At 41.5% G+C, this 22,111-nt stretch overlaps 1 protein-coding gene across 3 annotated transcripts in view; it reads right to left on the reverse strand.

Moving 5' to 3' along the window:
* Window positions 1-22,111, reverse strand: part of LOC122924616 (synuclein alpha interacting protein) — a 231,610-nt gene that overhangs the window by 125,687 nt on the left and 83,812 nt on the right. For all 3 annotated transcript variants that reach the window (XM_044275887.1, XM_044275889.1, XM_044275888.1), the window contains exons 3-4: window positions 13,545-13,646; window positions 161-233 (exon numbers count right to left, since the gene is read on the reverse strand). In XM_044275887.1, coding sequence (XP_044131822.1) covers window positions 161-233; window positions 13,545-13,601 — 130 coding nt within the window. In that variant the 5' untranslated portion in view covers window positions 13,602-13,646. The remainder of the gene's footprint in view (window positions 1-160; window positions 234-13,544; window positions 13,647-22,111) is intronic.

Raw genomic sequence — 22,111 nt, forward strand, 5'->3', positions numbered from 1 at the left:
CTTATGAGTTGACATATCGTCTGTTACTAAATGACAGGTACCCTCTAAAACGTAAAAATAAAACATTAAAAAGGCATAGAAAACTGAAAATCTCCTTTAAGAAGTATCACAAATGCATGTAAGTGATTGTTGACTTACATAACATAAATACCAAGCTCACCTGATCTATCATCGTTCTGGACATCACATCTTCGGCATAGTTCTGGAATTGTCTTCAGGGAAGTTATGGAATACTGGGGAAGATAGAACAACACGGATTACCATGTAGGATGGCACTGGATCTAGGTTCAAAGGACTACATTTGTGCTTTAAAACAAATTGCAAACTCAATTCCCAGCCCTTTGTGTGAGTGGATGGGATTTGTAACCATCTAAACTCACGATAAGGAGGAACATTGTGTGAGACACTCTAGTTAGGAAAAGTATATAACAAAGAGAGACTCAGGAAGCAGAACAAACTCCTTTAAACAGAACTCCGTGCCTGGTTATTTTTTGCTCCCAGAGTTTACATTAAGATACATGACACTGTATATACAAAATACTATAATTTCGGAGAAATTAGGTTAGTTCAATAAAACAGTATCATCTAAACCATATGCAGGATGACTGAGATGAAAACTCAGCAGTATTTTGGTACAAAGCAAATATAGGCTGTATTAATCTTTTCCTGAACTGAAAAAATATTTCTTATGGACATCCTGTTATTATCGATTTATTTTCTGTTTTGCCTTCTATGACATTAAACTTATAATTGTGGCCTACTATATGCAGTAGGTAATGAATGGGCAGAATAAGAAGAGTCATATGTTATATTACAAAGTAACAACTTCTTAGTATTAGGGTCCATTAGGGTGCGGACCCATTCATTCTCTATGGGGCAGGAAAAAAATAGAACATGTCCTATTCTTGTCCTCAATTGCGGACAAGAATAGGCAGTTATATGGGGGTGCCAGCCTGGTGTATTGTGGATCCGCAATAGACTATGGACGCGTGAATGGACCCTTAGTCTATAAGGCCGTGTTCCCATTGGTGTTCTTATTTCCATTGTTATGCTCCAATATAGAAGCATATATAAGAAAACAAAGGAAGCTCCGGATCCATCACATGAATGGCGCCCCATGGACCTCATTGAGTATAACTGAGTCCATCGGGTTTATATTATTTCACCCTGCATTTTATCAGACAGAATGGCAAAGTATGTTGTGCTATTTTGTCCCACATTTTTTATGGATGAAATCTGATGCAGATGTGAACACGGCCTTGATTAGATGATTCTTTTATATTACTTATCCTTTTATATTTCTTTAAGTAGGAGGCATCCACTGAACCAGTAGGAGTCCAACACCTGGTACCCCCACAGATCTGCTGTCTTGGGATGCTGCAGTGAAACAAAATACCAGTGTACGGAGTGGTTGCCCATGGCTCTTTACTCTGTACCGTTTCCAGTGCCAATGTACTTAAGCTCATCTGCCATTCACTTGAATGGGATCTGAGCTGCAGTACCTCGGCATGACCACTACACAGTCTACAGAACTGTCTGCCTCCAGCTCTGCGCCACGGCAGCCCCAAACAACAGATCAATGGGGGTGCCAGCTGTTGGACCCACATTGATCTGATATTGATGATCTATTCTAAAGATAGGCTATCGATATCTGTTTCCTGGAGAGCCCCTTTAAATTCACATTAAATGCATAAAGTCATTTTAAATAAAATCATATCAAAGCTCCAACTGCTAAGCATTCTTTTCAGAGTTTTCAAGCGATTTAGTGAACATGCCCCCACAGAGCCTTATCAATATTGGTCTAGCCACTGGACATCTTCACTTTTTTGTGGAATAGAGTCATCTCCAATAAAGTCATGATTTTGTTGGTGCATTTTTTTTACACTTTATTTCTCATGCCACATACAGTGGTTTATGACATCACTGTCCTGTGATGTGGATCAAGTTTTTTTTTTTTAAGTTAAAGGCTATGTACACCTTCAGAGGCAACTTTTGTTTATTATTGCATTTTACTAATTTTTGGCTAAAAATCATATTTTCAATTGGTTTTTATTAAAAATATTGAGCCATTCTGTCACAAAGTGTTAACTGCTTTCTAGCTGTGTGACTGGTACTTTCACTTTCACTGTGTGCCGTCATTTAATAAACCTTATTTCTAAACTACTAGAAGGTCATAATCAATTATTTAAGCCACGTTTTTATCAGTAAGATAAGGACTGAGCTATAGTGAGTGTTTAGGAGGTCAGAGAGCAGAGATAAGGAGTCTGTCTGCTCCTGGTCTGACGAAAAAGACAGAAAATCCACAGCCTGCTACTACAGCATCTCAGCTATGTACGCAAAAAACGATTCCATATTTTAATGAAGACCAATTGAAAAAATATTGTAGCTCAAAATAAATACAATATAATCATAAAAAATGCCCCCAAAGGTGTACAGAGCCTTTAAGGCCTATTATGACAGTTTCAGTCATATTTTCCTGATCAATGGAGGCGGGTGTGTCTCTCGATAACTTGAAGGACCTATATCACTCTGGGGCAATAATTAAAAGCACACAAAGTAGCCACTAAGTTTACTTTAGGAATTTAAAAGTGGTAGTCACTCCAGAAACATTCACCTAGCCAGCGTCTCTACATTTCCACTCACATCATTGTTACATAAACATTAAGTAATATCCGGATAGCCAATTATGGACAGAATTTAACATTCCTTACCAACCACACTGCTCGCAACGTCAGAGCTAAAAATGCTTTCTGCTCTTTCAAACACCGAAGATGCCAATCAGAAACAAATGCAAAAAAAAAAGCTGAGAGAATAAAACAATGCAAGGATTTTGCAAATAAAATATTTATAGTGCATTGTGAAATAAAAGAAAGTTGTGTAGAGTCACCACAAACTCAACCACATTAAAGATGTTGCTATTAATATGGACGTCTTGGTGCCAGCATGGATTACAATCGCTTTGTTCTGTTTTCTCCACTAAAAGATTTCATTGAAAGAGTATTTGGTTCATTTCCTTTTCCGACCTTTGCTCAAATCTATCCACTTCTAAAAATAATTTTTGGATAATTTTTTGTCAGATTTCTACCTACAGTATTTTAATGAAAATAGTGTCAGACTGGCGTTCCTAGGGCCTACCAGTAAATTGCATTTTGGGGGCCCACTGCGCAGCTACATTAAAATATCACCTGACTTGCTGGTTTGCAAATCCCTAAGGCTAGGGCTACATGCGATCTTGGGTACAACAGGTTTCGCATAACCAAGAATTGCAGTGTAGCAGGGCAGCCATAGAAATGAATGGGGTTGCATTGCAACTCACGTTTGCTGTGATCGCAACACCAGAATCGCAAAGTATCCAGCAGGGTTGGATTTTTTGTGATTCTGGGGTTGCATTCGCAACCCCAGCCTAAAACACTGCCATAGTAGCCTGCTGCCTAGCCTGTGGCTCAGACTGTTCTGTCCTGCATTCTGTCCATTCACATAATAGGGGATTACTAGGTGATCACTTCGGGTCCGAATACTGGGACCCCCACCAATCCTGTGAATGGGGGTCCTGTTCCCCCATTATAATGGAGCAGTAGGCCGAGCACAAGCTCAATTCATTCTCTATAAGAGCAGCCGAGCTCCATTCATACTCTTTTCCCAGCACCCCCAACAACCAGCTGTTTTGAGCAGATGTCAGTGCCAGAAATGACACAGTGAGTGGGAGGCTCCATCCACTGTGTAGTCTCTACTGCTGGTGTACAGAAGATTAGCTCCCATTCACTTGAATGCTGAAGTAGCCCAGCGCAACCACTACACAGCGGACAGAGCCTTCTGTTTCCGGGACCGTCCACTGTGAGACTGCTGGTGCCAGTGACTGCCAGAAACAGCTGAGCAGCATGGGTGCTCTCCAGGTTAGGGATCCACCAGCTGCTTTGCTGGCCGTTCTGAGCCGGACTTATACGGCTATCACTGGTGGTGGACTTAGCAACAGACATGACTATTAGTTTGCAAGGCAGCATGCTACAGTACATTGTCATTTAAGACAGGCACATATGACAACACTGATATCTTACTGAGATATTCTCCCATAGATGCAATGCAGTACAGCACTACGAGAAAATACAGCACATGTAGGGGCACTACCATGTGAACGAACGCTTGGAGTCAAGGTTAAAGGGAACCTGTCACCGGGATTTTGGGTATAGAGCTGAGGACATGGGCTGCTAGATGGCCATTAGCACATCCGCAATACCCAGTCCCCATAGCTCTGTGTGCTTCTATTGTAAAAAAAAACACGATTTGATACATATGCAAATTAACTTGAGATGAGTCAGAGCTTGAAAATATGACTCTTCTCTGGTCACACAACAAGATATGACTCTTTTATGTTAATTTGAATATGTATCAAATCGTTTTTTTTTACACAATAAAAGCACACAGAGCTATGGGGACTGGGTATTGCGGATGTGCTAGCGGCCATCTAGCAACCCATGTCCCCAGCTCTATACACAAAATCCCTGTGACAGGTTCCCTTTAAAGCAGCTGTATCACAAAGGCAACCCCTTTTTAAATAGAGGCTGGATCTGGTGTCTCTAACTGCTCTGATCACTGGTGGTGTCCTGCTCAAATACCCATTGTGTCATTTCAAAACATTGCTTACTGATCTCGCTGCTGAAATATAGTTCACATAGGGGCAGATTTACTAAGATTTAGACACAAACCTGGACAACATGGGCAGCATGGTGGCTCATTGGTTAGCATTGGTGGCTAGCAGCGCTGGGGTCCTAGGTTTGAATCCGACCAAGGGCAACATCTGCATGGAGTTTGTATGTTCTCCCCGTGTTTGCATGGGTTTCCTCCAGGTCCTCTGGTTTCCTCCTACACTCCAAAGACATACTGATAGGAACCTTAGGTTGTGAGCCCCATTGGGGACAGTTGGTTGCTAATGTCTGTAAAGTGCTGCGGAATATAGTAGCGCTATATAAGTGCATAAAATAAATAAGCAGTGACTGATGCTGGATGACAAATCTTCACTTTTAGATTGTTTATACTACCTATTTGTTGTCTACTTTGTACCAGAAATTCTGGCACAATTTTGGTTCGCCTGGCCACACCCCTTTCTCCTGAAGCCACACCTACTCACTGGGCATGGAAGAAAAACGAAAACCCTTAATAAAGTGTAAAGCATGTGCGTCACAATTCTGTCTCGATCTCAACCAGAATTTGCACATTTGCAATAATAAATCTGCCCCAATGCCTACATGAGGTGTTTTCAATCTTGTTATACTGGGGCATACCCAGTTAGCATGGTCTATATCAAAATGTAGTACCTCAGATTATCATCAAACTTGTCTATCGAACCCTGCGCAATATTAAAATAAAAATAAATGTCAGCTGTAATGCTGAGCCACAAAATGGTGCAGCCGAAGAAAGGCCCATAAAGCATATAATGACTTTGTTACAACGGACTAACCAGCCCCTCACCAACAACTGGGGGGTTTATGGTGGAATTTACTACAATGCACATTCTTGTGGCCCCAGAGATTAGCACCCCCAGAGTCTTTGTGGGGTAGGAGGACACTTCCCAGTCGTAGAGCAGTAGCAGAAGTGCCCAGGCGGCACTGCTGAGCTTAGAGTGGAGCTCAGAGGGGGGGGAGGGGCTCATCGGTGCGATGGGACAGAGCTTAGTGGTGTAAAGGGGGCCCCCAGACAAAACTTTGCTTGGAACCCCAGAAAGGGCAAATCCACCCCAAGCTTCATTAAGATGTACTATCTTCTGTTATCCTAACGAGGGAACACTTTACAAAATAGACGTATCGAACACCATTTGAAATTTATGTTCCCTTCAGATGACCTGCAGATATCTTCTCAATCGTTCCAAAGTCAAGAGAAATAAATAAATAAACAAGCCGTGAAAATTGTATCAAAACCGCATATTTTTCAGGTTCACCTAGAGAACTTCACGATTTTGGCCTGGATTTGCTCCTATTACTAGAATGTCTGCCAGCAGCAAATGATCCGATGATATCACTAACTGTGTGTCTGTGCAGTAACTATGTAACCAAGCAGTCATGGATATAGCATTTCCCAGCACTGCAAGCTTCCATTTACTAGATGATATATCAAACATTTTTATACCAATATGCTTTCTTTTTGGCCGTTGACCTTACTTAGTTTTTATAAGAAACTACTTTACATGCTGTGACTCTCAAAATTCTACACTGCTACACAACAACATATGTAAAAGTTGGAACTACATCCAGCGGGTCTCCAGGGTGACTACACGTATCATTGATGCTAATGCTACAAATAGCCACAGCTTCTGCTTTTGGATTTACAATACAGTATTCAGAATATAATACAGTATTCAGAATATAATACAAATTTCTACCTCTTTCCCTGCTATTTATTGATAAAGTGCTGTAAAAACAAACTTTGAATGCGGCATGTGGACTGGAAGAGCTATGGGACAGGTCCACAGGCTGAAGTACTACGGCTGCATAAGCGGCACAGCAGCCACTGTCACCAACGTATGTCTTTCAGCAGATTTTCATCAACAATTTGCCTTGGAGCAAAAGGTACTTTGAAGTCTGGATGTTTGTGGACATTTGCCCTTCTTGCTGCTATGCAAAACCATCAACTCCCTATTTTATTGCACTTTGAGGGGTTAACTTGTACTATGATTTATGCTGTCGTTTACACTTACAGTGTTATATTGCTGAACTGCATTTTATATGTTTAGTGTAATACATCCTGTTCATTTGCACTGTAGAAAGGGTTAATGCACAGCCAGCTAGTATTGAGAGACTTTGAGACTTGCCATCCTACGCACTGAGAAGCTAGTACTTTTCCACAGTTACCATAAGTTACTATGAAGAGCTGAGTTTTGGAGGGAAAAACAAGGCACATTGAACTTTTGACCATCTGGTTCAGCTCTGTCAAATGATTGTTTACATCTGGAAACTGCTTAGTCATTCCCATCGACTTGTATTGAGGCGCAATACAAGTCTATGGCAGCCGTGAACTGCAATATTGTTTCTGTTACACTATGATTCTCCAGTTTCACACCCCCCTCCACCACTAGAAGGCTCTGGACAAGTTAGAAACTGTATAAAAGTAGAGTAGTCACAGGGCCTAGATGTCTGCAGATCAGTGTTAAGTAATAGAGACTCTGCCAGACTGCACGAGTGACCAGAAGAAGATGCCGAGATGGGGATACTCTGCCTCAGACCCTGGGTCACCATCCCTGCAGTCTCCAGTGCTGGGACTAGCACACTAAATGGAACAGGAAGCACAGCTCCTTTCAAAGTGTAGTGGCCATCCTGGGTTACTGCACCCAGCTCCTACTGATGTGAATGGGACCTGATCTGCAATAACCTGGCATGACAACTACACATTGAACCGACCGTGCATTCTGTTCCATTCAAAGTGCTAGTTCCAGCACCAGAGGCTGAAGGGAATGGCTGATCGGTGGGGGAGCGGAATGTAAGACCCTCACTAATCAGATATTAATTACCTACTCTGGGGATAGTTCATAAATATCAGGGGCCTGGAAAACTCCTTTAACATGTTCTGTGCATGCCCTGCAAGCATATGCCAAAAGCATTTCCATTGCTTTTAGCAAACCTGATAGTTAACTATTATAATGAGACACAAACGAAGGCAGGGATTACGTGAGAACGTTATAGCAGTAATAACTTTATTTTACAAAGTGTCTTTCTCATCTTGGAAAATGTTAAATTGTTGCAGAGCAGAAAAGTTTGATCCTACTATGTGCTAAACCCGTCTTCTCCCTGGGAACAATAGCCACAATGTATTTTGAAAGGAAGTTGTAGAAAGTGATGTGTCAATGGAAGGAAAAAGGAAACCATTCAGAGCATAGAAAACAGCTTTCCTGCCTACATATTTGTGGGAAGCATTTAGTGTTAAGGTCAATACACCACAAAAAACCTCTCCTATAAAGAAAGCCTCGGAGCCTCCATGTTTCCACCAACACATTTTATGTTCAGTAGTCCTCATTAGGAATACTGTGCACTCATTTATTTCCTCTTGGAACAATTTTATGCATGAACTATAAAATAATATATTAATACGGTTCTCTACAACTAATAAAAAACACATATAACTGTGAAACAATAAAACAGTTCTACTGCTGTGAGCGCAGCACATCCAAGAAATGCACCACCTTTGACTGCAAAATGTAAGGAGCCACCCTAAAGCGAGCTTTCCACGCGGGTGCAATGCGTGACGTGAACGCATAGCACCCGCACTGAATCCTGACCCATTCATTTCATTTGGTCTGTGTACATGAGCGTTGTTTTTCACGTATCAGTTCTGCGTTGCGTGAAAATAGCAGCATGTTCTATATTTTGCGTTTTTCACGCAGCCCTGGCCCTATAGAAGTGACTAGGGCTTCAGTGAAAAACGCATTGCATCCGGAAGCAAGTGCGGGTGCGATGCGATTTTCACTGATGGTTGCTAGGAGATGTTGTTTGTAAACCTTCAGTTTTTCATCATGCGCGTGAAAAACGCATCAAAACGCATTGCACTCGTGCGGAAAAAACTGAACAACTGAACGCAATTGCAGCCAAAACTGACTGAACTTGCTTGAAAAATGGTGCGAGTTTCACTGAACGCACCCTGAACGCATCCGGACCTAATCCGCTACGCTCATGTGAAAGAGGCCTAACATTCTTAATAAAACGTGTTCCAATGCAGACGAAAGCTTGGAACTAAAATGGCCAAACAGCTTCATCTGTGCTTGTCCAGGAAACAGTTTGTTTCAATGGAGGCTGCTGGTGGACCTTTCGGGTCACATGCCCCTCCATCTCCTGCTGTTTTATGGACTCGAGTGCCATGTGTTTGAAGGAGAAAGTTTTGCCAACAATGGGGTGTGAGAATGGTAAAATGGTGCAGAACCTCTAATAAGTATATATTAGTGAGTTGCATATATTCATGTTTCCAACCACATTGGTAAAACGTCCAAACCCTTTGAAGGGAACATTACCTATTGGATATGACTTCATATCACAGCTACTAACGTAGCAGGGCTGGGTTTGTCATTTATAGGGTTACAGTACATATAAGAAAATATAACAAGTCATCTTAAACATTTGGATCAAGATATTCAATTCTGTAAATAATAATGATTTACAATGTCCTACTGTTTGTGCCTATAGTTCCTATGTAGACCTACTGCATGTAGCTAAATTATTTAGACTTTAAAAGACCTTGTATAGTCTACTCCTGTATTCATACTCCCTTTCCATTTGTCTTGGGGGTCTGTTACATTTGTCTTGGGGGTCTGTTACATTTGTCTTGGAGCACTGGAACATTTCTTGGATCCCGTGAAAAAATTTCTGTTGATTATCTCTTTGTCGCCTGTTTGCATTTTTATGTGGTGTTAAAATTCATCATTTGAGAGCAGCAGATTGCCCAGTGTAAACAGAGGATGTGCTGCCAACAAATGGAAACTGTATGGGGCCAACAATCGTATTAACAAATCATCACTTCTTCCCATACTTACAATAATCGGCACATTTAAACGCCACTTAAAAGGAACCTGTCACACTGACCATGGTATCTGAGCAGCAGGTAGCGTGTTATAGAGCAGGACGAGCTGAGAAGATTGATACACAGGACAAGCTGAGCAGATTGATACACAGGACGAGCTGAGCAGATTGATACACAGGCTTATGAGAGATGATCCAGTATAACTTGGATTTCATTCATTTATATTTCTGCTCATTCTGGACCTTGAAGTCCTATCAGCGATGACAGCTATCTGTGTTTACATAGTCATAGAGGGAAGGCTGCAGGTCACTGATAGGACCATCTCCTGGACTTCAAAGCTCAGAATGAGCAGGAGTATTAATGAATAAATTACAGGTTTTACTGAATCTTTACCCATAAAACTATAGATCACTGTGCTCAGCTCCTCCTGCTCTATAACATGCTGCCTGCAGATAACTTTGCATTTTCATGGTGACAGGTTCCCTATGACACTGGTTGACCTGTTACATGTGCGCTTGGCAGCTGAAGGCATCTGTGTTGGTCCCATGTTCATATGAGCCCGCATTGCTGAGAGCAATGAAGATTTAATATATGCAAATGAGCCTCTAGGAGCAACTGCCGCGTCTTCTGCGCCTTGATTGACAGGACCAGGCATGACCTTGTCAATAATAATAATATTATTACTATATGCATACAGGCTGAGGAGCATCCTCCTATAGGTACGCAGTACATAGACTCCAAAGACATACTGATAGGGAACTTGTTGTGAGCCCCATTGGGGACAGCTTGATGCTAATGTCTGTAAAGAGCTTCAGAATATAGTAATGTTATATTATTTAATAATTTTATATAACTTTAATTTTATTATTTTATAAGTGCATGAAGTAATAATAATAGACTAATTTCAGGACATGATAAAGTTACTGGCTGTACATTCCGATTCACGTCTGCGATAAGGCTGAGAAGAATGTCTGTCTGGGCCACTTTCAGTCCATGTGAGGTTAGCGGTCTATCGTCTCGGTTTCAGCACCATTAAAGTCTCTTATTAATACTGGAGCAGGTAAAACGACCTGCATGTTTATATTGGATTACCAGTGATGTGTGGCAGACCCATTCTGCAGAATTTCAGTCCATTTTCCAAAATTCAAGCTTTGAGGTGAACTAAAGGTCAGGATTCAAGCTTTATTAGGAACAGGATGTTTTACTATGACTGATCTATACTAAGCAAGACATGAGTAGGAAACCCTAATATACTGGTGGGAAAAATTAAACCCAGTAAACAACCTCTCAAAGGGCCCAACCGGGCGGCTGAAAGAAAAAGTCCTCCTTGGTTGTGTTAATCTATACGGTACATGATGCTTTTAGCCGATCAACGTCTCTGATCCAGACAACAATCCACAGGGAAGGTGAAGCATTTAAAAAAGTCCTAATTAGCATTAGGCTCTAGAACGCATAAGTGTTCCCATAGGTTTCTATGGTTCTGACGTATGCCATGCTTGAGAAAGATCCCTGTGCCGGCCAAAACATTGCATTTTTTCATGTGAGATGGGTGAATAAATCAGTTCTTTTTTTACATAGTTGGATGCTGTCTTTTATTTGTGGTGTGCCAAAAGAGTCCCATTTTGGCCTACACTGGTGCAGCCCGCATCATCGTCTTCTCCTTTCCAGCCTGAAAAGTGTAGTTCATTAGACTTTATCATTACAAAGGCTGGTATACTCTTCAATGGGAGACATTTGCAACTGTATGCCATACAGGGATATAGGTTGGGCATAAATGTCAAATGCCAAATACTACAAACATTGTGTGAACAGAGCCAACGTGAGCTCGGTGTGTTTTAAGATACACTTACATTTTTATATTATGATCAACACCACCAGCCAAAAACAGTGACATGGGAAGGATGGAGCTGAGGATTTATGGGCTTTCCACTAAATACTGAGCCTACCATCTGCATGGTGCAACAGAATGCAATGTTTATCCAGTCCTTAATGACAGCCGTACAGGTTTGGTGTTACTCTTGTAGCGCATGGTTATTTTAGTTACTAATGCCTTCCAGCTTGAACCGTTTTGACAATTATCCCTTATTACCAGATGTTACCTTTCCCTGGATATTGTTATCCATGTTCCCCGCATATTGCTGCCATATGATTGGCTAATTATATATTTGCTTTAAAGGGAATCTGCTGAAGCTCACGGTTAAACCAGGTACAGTGCCTTGTAGGAGTAGTTGGGCTGAATGTAATGATACCTTTTACCCAGCAATCTGTGGCTTCATTCTGGAGAAAAAAACACTTTTAATCCATACAGATGTAGCAAGGTTAACACACAAACTCTTAACTCAAATTTCTTGACTCATCGTGTTATCTTGAAACAAAAGCCATTGAAAAGCAATTGAAGGTGTTTTCTTAATGCATTTAGTTTAGATAACACATCTCATAAAGCATGTGTGTTCACTCTACTACATCCGTATGCAAATGAGCAGTTAAGTGCCCTGAGGGTGGGCTCACGCCCCTTAAGTGCACCCGTGCTCCTCCTCCTTCCTCTGCCAGACCCTCTCTCGTTCTTGATTGACAGGGCCTGGTTTCTGCAGCCCCTCTCTATCCTCCTTGATTGACAGGGCCTGGTTTCTGCAGCCCCTTTCTATCCTCCTTGATTGACAGGGCCTGGTTTCTGCAGCTACTCTCTCTCCTTCTTGATTGATAGGGCCAGGCAAGATGACTATGCAAGAACCTGGCCGTGCCTATAAAGAAGAAGAAGTAGGGGCTTGGAAAGGACATAGGGCAAGCAAGGGTGCACAGAATTGCTTTGGTCCGCCCATGATGCACATAACTGCTGATCTGCATATGGACTAAAAGTGAAAGGTATCAATACACTCAACTGAACTAGCCCTACAAGACATTGGGGTAGATTTATCGAAACTGGTGTAAAGGATCATAGCATTCGCTGTTAAACCAGACACAATGGGAGAGATTTCTCAAAACTGGTGTAAAGGAAACCAATCAGATTCCACCTTTCATTTTTCAGAACTCAATTGGAAAATGAAAGGTGGAATCTGATTGGTTGCTATGGGCAAGTAAACCAGTTTTCCTTTACGGCAGTTTTGAGAAATCTCTCCTATTGTGTCTGGTTTAACAGAGAACTTTATGGAGAGATTCCCTTTAAGGATAGATTCACACACATTGGGGGTCATTTATTAAGACCTGTGTTTTAGATGCCGGTCTTAATAACCCCTATATATGGCTGTGGATCCACCGAAGTTATGAAGAGGCGCTGACCCCTACATAACTTCGGCGCATCCAGCGCCAGTCTCATCTTACATTTAGATCATTTTCTATGCCTAAAACAAGCATAGAAAATGATGAATGAGATGGGAATGCCGGACTGTCACCTCTCACACCACGCCATTTTTCTTAGACCTGCAGCAGGGAAAAGTTGCAGATTTCTGGATAATAAATTACCCCAAAAACTTTTTTTGAATCTAGGAGTGGACCCAGTAAGAAGTAGAAGTAAAGGTCCTTGCTTTATATGTTCAATTCCTCTTCTATTCACTTCTGGTTTAAGCTAAAAAAAAAAAACTAACTGCATTGTTTTTTTTTCTTAAAAGATGTTGCATGTAAAACCACCCTAAAAAACAAGTGACTTTAAAAAAGTGGTCACTGACTGTAGATGTACTGTACTAGCATTTCTATTTGTAGAACAGGGCTCATATCTTATAAAATAAAATGTTCCATAGAGTAGTATACACAGGGTAATCAAAAATGTACCTACAAATAAAATATGGATAAATACTATTAAAAGTCAAAAATACTGCAAATAAAACTGTGAAAATAAGAAGTGACATACATAATTAGTAGAATAGTTAGTGCTGCAGCAACCAACTGAACCAAAAGAAGTTTATCGGAGCGTACGATCTAAAGTAGTGAAGGTGACAGTATATTACAATAAAAACCATCTGGAATGTATGACGCTTTGCGCATTGATGTATTTTCCATGACACAAGCTATGTAACAGTGTAACGCACATGCTATATATAGGCAGATCTACTTACAGATATATCATCGCTGAAATCAATCTCATCTAAATCGAGGTACTCCGGAGCTTCCATTATACATCAATGACCATTTTTAGCTGAAGACCAATTTTCTTGGACCTGTTAGGAGAATAAAAATGAGCACATAAGGAGCGGCACGTTAACAAGAAGCCATGCTTAAATCGCCTGCATTGTAATAAGAGCGGCACGCATCCACCCCGTGCTGAGTGTTAATAGCACCATCAAAGAGATAAAAGGATCAATGTTTGTGTGCAAGCCAAATAGTTTTTCTTTGGGTTGTTAAAAACAAATTACAGCACAACATAATTGAGCAGAACACTCAAATGTTAAGTCCGATGAAAGACTCGTTACAGAGCTATTACATTGCTAAGTATTTTAACGCCTTCGTCAAGTTCACTCCAAGTCCTTAAGACAGTTCTGACACCTTGCATACTGACCATCAGAATGTGAAGACGCTCTCTATAGAGTATCCATGCATCATGCTAAAGTCAAGCGCCACATTTGGAACCTCTTAATAACTTTGCATATACATTTTTTTATCAATTATACATGTACAGTCAGAAAAGCGATCTGTTGCTACCTAGAAAGCACTCACAAGCAAGCTGCTGTTTATGGATCTTATGGCCTTATTTTTATCCTGACATTGCCACGTGCACTGACCATGTATGGTGGCATGCCGTAAGTACTCCACGAAGTGTCATAACCTCTCATAGAAGAAATTCAACCATAATTTGGTTATATGGATGAGTGTTCGGCTTGTGTGAGTACTCAGATCTGCTCACGTCATGAACACATAAATACTCGGATGAATACATGAAACCTAATAACTAAATGAGCTGCAGAGGCCACTTAAGAACTCTATGTCTGTCTAACCCACCAGTGGATAGGCTCAAATGGGTTTTCCAGGACTAGAATATAGATGTCCTATTCTCAGGATAGGACATCTACATCTGATCGGTGGTGGTCCGACTCCTGGCACCCCCATCAACCAGCTGTCTGAAGAGACTGCAGCACTCTGGTCCATCAGTCACATTCATCAGTCACATGTCCTAGGCGCAGCTCAGCCCCATTCAAGTGAATGGGCCTGGGCAGCAATACCAAGCACAACGGCTATACATCAAATGGGGCCAAGAGGAGGCTTCAGTGCCCACGGCATATTTAAACAGATGATCATTGGCAGTCCTGGGTGTTATAACCCCATTGATTAGATATTAATGACCTATCCTAAATGTTAGTTAAAAATGCACATTACCTCTACATTCACATAGGGGACTTGGGGCCCAAATTCTTGGGATCACTGGAGGTGCTAGCAGTTGGACCCGCAGCGATCATACATTTATCACCTATCCTGTGGATAAGGCATAATGTAACTCCTCCGAAGAGGTATTTCAGTGCAATAATTTTAAATAAAAATGGGGTCAGAGAGCAAGAGTAACAAACTGTGTATAGCGTGTTCATCTTACCAATCCCCTGCCAATGCTGTCTGGCCGCTGTTGTGGTCACTGGACCTCTCTAATTTCTCTTTTTGCACTCATAACCCAGAAACAGATTAGCCTGCCCGCTCTGCCAATCTGTGGTCACAGGGGTGACCCCGCGTGGCCAGTGACTGCATGGGCAGGCCAAGCTGTTTCCTACATGTCAAGCCTGTGAAAAGCAAGGGAAGAGAAGTGGAGACTGGAGAAGCATCCAGAAAGCAGCAACAGAGGATCTGTAAGGTGAATACACACTGTTACTGTTACTCTCTGACCTCTATTTAACATTTTGCCAGAATACCCCATTAAATGCACATCTTTTTCCACTATTATCTATCACTTTTGGGGTTAATTATAAGACAAACTATTAGAACATGCTCCATGTGTGCAATATATTGTGCAATCAATATAAAGTAGAGATGTGGAATTCTGGGTCTATTGGGCCCGAAGTTCTTCCCTGAACTCCTGTGCCTATGGAGGAATCAATAATGCATGGAAAGATCACCATCAAAGTGATTTTGTTTTCTCGATACAATATCATGCCTACGGCCCTACTTGTGCAGTAGAGTGTCTTCTCGTAAACCTGTTTTTCAGCCATCTGTCCTACTTATGAATACAAATGTAAAAGGCAAAAAAAAGGTAAAACAAGTTCAGCAACTAACTTTTCTTGGCTTCTGCATCTTACAAAGATGAGCAGACTAAGGCAGATTGTACATAAGCGCTCCTCTAGTCGGCCATTCTGTGTACACATGTGCTCCAAGCAAAAAACATCTTGTCAAAACAAGAGTTGTAATGAGCCAAATCACGAGGAAGCCATAGCTCATATCAAGCTCGTCAATACGTCAGAAGCAATCTATTACAACAGTTCATTTACTCAATGTTACAGATGTACCTATCCGACAGAAAGATCAGTTTGCATTCTCAGCTAGGTTGCAGCCATGAACTATTCTCAGAGGATAACCATAATGGATATATCAGATTAGGTAGAGAGTGAAAATACATAAACGGCACACAGAATTACTTCCTTTCTCGGACATCTAGTACAACGGGAATAAACTGCTGAAGCTGGGCACACTTCCTTCACAAAGTCCAAAGCCATTGCACATGGTTTTAAAAACCCAAGTTCTTATTTTGACAGCTATGAAATATGTGCACCTCAGGTCATCATGAATGAAGGACTAGATATTCCAGTGATTCCAGCAGAGAGGCCAGGATTATGAAATGTTACGTGGCTTCAGAAGCCAGCAGATACTTTAGATGGTTTGACCATGCAGCTATGAACAAAGGAATCACAGCAAGGAAAGTGAAAAAACGACTTTATGTGCAATAGTGGTGCAGAGGTAGCATTCTCACCTGGGCAGTATGTCTGTGGGGTATCCTACAGTATGAGAAAACCATAGTGCTATGTAGTCTCTACAATGATATTGGACAATGATGTTATCATGACTAATGTAGCTATCTGACATTTTATATTGTATACTTCATGGTACACAACAGTGCAGGACATCAGAAATGCCCATGGACTGCTCCAAGTGACCGTATACTGTGGTTTAAATAAGTAGTGTACAGTATGTATAATAATTGCATATAACTACATAAAGGGGTTCTCCAGAACTGTACCTAAAAAGTCTCCTTCAGCTAACCTGTGGACAGAAAACACTTTGGGCGGTACTTACCCTTAAAATGCTCCGCTGATTCCGCAATCCTGGCCAGAATAACGTGACTGTCCAATTGGGTGTGGGCTCTTCCTCTGATGGTGCAATGTGCTCCTGTTAGTTCTGTCCAGCTACATCTACATTATGTAGCTGAACAGGAAGAAAGAGGAACACAGTCAGTAGCGATGCCAGAGGAAGAGCCAGCAGCTAGTCAGGTGGTCACATCATCCCCATCAAGAGTGCAGAGTAGGCGGAGTCTGCTCCGAACACCTAATTAGCATTTTTAATAAAGTGCATATTTATCTAAAATTTGGTTGCAGATTTGAACTACTAAGGCAAGTTTCACACTAGTGCTAAGGATCCGGCAGCTGTTCTGGCAGGCATTAATCTGCATTCTGGCATTGCCAGAAGCTTGAAAGTCTCAGCGCAGAGTTTTCTTCTGGCCTATTTTCTGCATATTTGCTGGGTTGTGGCCAGATCTCTGCTGGTCCCCATTATAGTTAATGGGGCCAGACAGAGACTTTCAAGCTTCCGGCAATGCCGGAATGCAGAAAGATCGGGCAGGCTCTTCCCTGCCGGAACAGTCTGACAGATTTCTAGTGCTAGTGTGAAACTAGCCTAACCCTAAGTTCACACCTGAGCGTTTTACAGCGCGTTCAAACGCGCTGTAAAACGCTCAACACATGAAAACCAATGCTTCCCTATGGGAATGGTTCTCACCTGGGCATTTTACAGCGCGTACGATTGCGCTGTAAAACGCCCGACGCATAATCAAGTACTTGAGCTTCTTTGGGGCGTTTTGACGCGCGTTTGTGGCCATAGGACACTGCAGTCAATCACACAAACGCGCGTCAAACGCGCGTTTACTATTACAAAAAACGTGCATAAAACGCGCGTTTGAGAAACGCTCAGGTGTGAAAGCAGGGTAAGGGATCTTTTAAGTCAGCATGATCAGGTCTAACAGGCAGTATGAAGCAAACAGGCAGTATGAAGCAAATTTGCTGAATGTTGGAGTATGCAGGCTCGGACTGGCCCACATAAATATATACAGGCTCGGACTGGCCCACAGGGGTACAGGGGAATCCCCCTGTGGGCCCCTGAGCAAGATGGGCCCCTAGTCTCCCACCCCCTGCACAAGTGGCACATAACACATTAGATTTAGTACACTACATACATATATTCAATGTACAGCACCAGCCTATGTTCATATAAAAAACTTGTTAGATTATTTATTATATTTGAATGTATTCGTACGGTGGGCCCCCAAAATAATTTTACTGGTGGTCCTTAGGTACCCCAGTCCAACACTGGGAGTATGTACTAAGTATTTGGTTTTACAGAAATTAATTCAGGACTATTAGGGAAATTGCCTGAAAAATAAGTCTCTTCAATAAGAAATAGTACCTCCTCTGATCCCCATTCAAGTGAAAGTCTATGGACAGATGCGGCACTGTTTTTTGGGGAAAAAAGCGAGCCCGTATTTTGTTATCCTGGTATTTAAGGCTGAGCTAAGAAGTTCTTCTCCAGTTCTCAAACTACTACAAGGTTTATTATGCGGCCAAGGCCATGCTAAAATGAGTAGCTCCACGACAATTAAAGGTGCATAGGTTGCAGGATTCTGCCGGGTTCATATCTGAGGAACAGACAAGTCACTGGTTAATGCTGATCTGAACATGGCATCAAATACTAAGGCAAGACAGCGAGAGAGGCATATTGCCTGTGTCTAGCATACAGCATTTCCATAGCTGAAACCCAGTAACACAACTAAAGGAGACTACATTACTTCATAAATATGGAGACTTTGCCTTAATAGCAAAGTCAATGACTCATCCAGGTGAAGCGGAGTTGACCGCCAGCTGCAGAGGAAAGAAAGCAATACGCAGAGGTTGAGTTTCTTTAAGGAAGGAAAGAGAACTGTTTGTGGCTGAAATAGAGAAGCACAACCCTGACTGAAGAATGTACTAAGGATCTTTAATTCCATTTCAGATTAAGCAAGCACTAAGATTTACATTGTTCAGGAAACAGAAGAAACAGTCATCAACTATAAGGGTAAAAAAAATAAAAACCAAGTAAAAGAAAACTAAGTAGACATCCAGAAGAACATTTAAAACAGTTGCTGGCTGTCAGCAGTCGAGCATGAACGCTTAATAATATGAAAAATATATACATGCTGAAGAACACTATATCCTCTGGCTCCCATACATGTAGTAAATTACATTCAAATGGAAAGTAAATTGCTGTCATAATCACTGCTGGTTTAAAACTACCTTCTGAAGGTCTAATGTCAGGGTGTTCCACTGTGCGTTGCTTATGCTGGGCCGCCATTTCTCTCTATACAACTATCCTGTTTGATTGTGAAACACAAAGCATTTACTACGCCTATAGCAGAATGAAATTGGTGATATCCCAAAGCTGGTGGCGGCTGAAGGCAGCAAGAATATAGGAAAAAACACCAGCCTATGTGTGCTCCCATGGTCCTGGCCACCAGAGAGGCTGACACTTTTTCCTACAGTGTGCAAGCACGACCACCGCTGATGGATTGCAGGGTGGTCGTAACTATGGAAACGAGCAGTGTATAATGTGATGAAAAAATGAATCCAGCCATCAAAGGAGGCAATATGGACAATCACAATACATTAGTAAGTGCCTTGTATTAACTTTCTCTACATGATAAATGCTACTTGCTGAAGTAAGATAACCCCTTTAAGTGTATAACCTATTTCTAAGAGCACCACAGATTCCTGCAGACATTTTTATTGGAGATATATACAGTACTTATTTCCAATTTTTATACTTTTGTGCTGCGGTATAATGTTTGTCACTGCTGGGGAGGTATGTTGTGCTGCACTGTGGCATTTTAAGGAAGTTTATCATATGTACTGTGGTATTTAAGTGGCACTTCTAAGAAGGTATTGTCACTAACTTACCTGGCTGTGCTTTAGCAACACGCCCTGGGACTGTGCTTTAGCAACACGCCCTGGGACTGTGGCATGGCCGCAACAAGTGAGACATGATGCTTGTCTATTTCCAACTACCCTCCATCCTGTGATTTGGTACCGTATTGTCCTACCGGCTTTAACCCATTTCTGTAGGACCCTTCTCTGTGTACTAATCTGTTTGGTTTCCGGCTGTGTGAACAGGTGCCTGCAGTTTTTACCAAGAGTGCTTGAGTTTGCTCCCTGCACTTAACCTGGGACGGTTGACCAGTTGCGAGCTTGCTGCTTAGGGCTTGCCCTGCAAGTAGGCAGGTTACAGTGGGTTGGGTTCCAGTTAGGGCTCACCATGTATGTGTGCTTCCCTGTCTACAGTAGTGACAGGCATCTTATGATGCACTCTGTTATTTGATGCTACGGGGAAGCGGTTTGCGCTACACTGTAGTATTTGCTTGGCGCTGCTGGGGAGATATACTGGGCAGAACTATTATTGTGGCTGTTATCAAGGTAATATTTTTGCTGGTGAGACTTCAGGATAACCATAAATTCACTATTGAGGCCCGAGTAGAAAATGTTTAAGTAGTCCTGCTCTGTACAATGTATTTTTACTTACATATGCTGTACAATAGCCAGATAAACAATTGCCGTTATTATCCAGTGAATAATGTATCTTTCTTTGTAAGACTGGGTGCGTAAACGGCTGGTTTAAAAGCTCCCTGCAGAGCTCATTGCATACATAATTAAAAAGGAAGGTTGTGAAGTCAATTACGAGGATTTATTTCTGTTGTCTTCTGCAAAAAGCCAGACCATTCTTTGACGTTGCACCAGCATTAATTGCCCGCAAGCTACAGTTCCGCACAGTACATGTATTCCATACAATCTATTTCAAATGAAGCCAGCCACAATATTCCAGAAAAGCAACATTTTATTATCCCTGACATTTTTCTTTGTCTATTATTGCTCTACCATTTAGGCCACACCATATGATTGCTTCACTCCCCTCAAGTGCTGTATGCCGTGAGCCGAGCTGGTAAAACTGTACAATTACATCTAGGTTTGCCAACATATGTGTAAATGTGAATGTGCTGTAAGCAAACATATCAGTGTTCACATGTGGTTCACTTTTGCTTCTTTGCTCACCTTAGACTAAGACTATATTAGTAATATGAGAATTCAACCCAGAAATCCCATTTACTTAAAGAAGTATTCTTATTTACCCCTTGTTTATACCTATGGGATTTAGGCCCGAACTAGCAATCTGCCAGATCAGGCAGATTCCTGATGGGCCGCTCTAGAAGGTAACAAAGTGAGCCACTGGGTCCACCCTTCTTCAATCCGGCCCCCCGCTGTTAAATTGTATAATTAATGTACTGTAGTAGATCCCCCGCCAACTGCCCTGCCTGCATAAGCCATTTAAAGGGGTTCTCCAAGAATTTAGAAAATTAAAATACTTAAAGATTACGCTATCAAAAATATATTTACACCAAACAATATAACCAATATAGTGCAACAAGTGTGTGGTCCTAATCAACAACAACACCACAATACCACAACACTATTATATATTCAATAACATATTTATTTCAAATACATCTGTAAAATACAATACATAATAATAATCAGCAATAAAAATGGATCCCAAATGTGGCATAATCCCAAAAAAATAAAAATAAAAGAAGATTCATAAAAATACAAATACAACATAAGTATCAGTCCCTCCCTGCAGTTTCAGATCTCCATTATACATGCCATCAAACAAGCAGGCAAAAAGTGGTGGGAGATCATGAAGTAGAACCCCACATATAATCACCACTAATAACACAGGTCGACAAAAGTCAATCAAGATTGCAGGTATATCAAGATCATCCATAAGTCAAGGAGATAACCCACAGCAACGAAGGCAATTCAAATAAATACAGACCACAGTGTGACATGACCACCACCATTATCCCGATGCGCGTTTCGCCCTACCGCTTCTTCCAGGGGGCATGATAAATATATTCCCATATACCTTTAATTAGGTAGAATGGCTCATTTTGTCTGGGAAGCAATAATTAGGAGAAATAATATGGCCACCGTCCTATTAGTACACACAAAACCTGTCCTAATCACACAGAAGGACAAGTTACTTTACAAACTGAAATAAAGAGCTGCCTCTGACTCCTCTACTACTTGTCAGGGATTATGATCCTGAATATAGCTGATAAGATCTTCAGCTGAATCTCTGTAGAAATGGAGTTCATGAGGAGACATAAAGAACAGAGAGGAGGTGGGGCTGTGGCTAATGAGAAGCAGCTCTTGTATGCAGTCAGCTACATTACCACAGCCCCACATTACCACAGTCTGTCCTGCCCATCCTCTCTGTACTTCATGTCTCCTCATGAACTCCATTCCCACAGAGATTCTGCAGAAGATCTTGTCATCTGTATTCAGGATCATAATACCTGACAAGCAGAGCAGAGAAGACTTTGGCTCAGTGTTGTGAAGTAACTTTTCCTCACGTG

Source organism: Bufo gargarizans, chromosome 1 (genome assembly GCF_014858855.1).
Source record: "Bufo gargarizans isolate SCDJY-AF-19 chromosome 1, ASM1485885v1, whole genome shotgun sequence".
NCBI classification, from domain to species: Eukaryota; Metazoa; Chordata; class Amphibia; order Anura; family Bufonidae; genus Bufo; species Bufo gargarizans.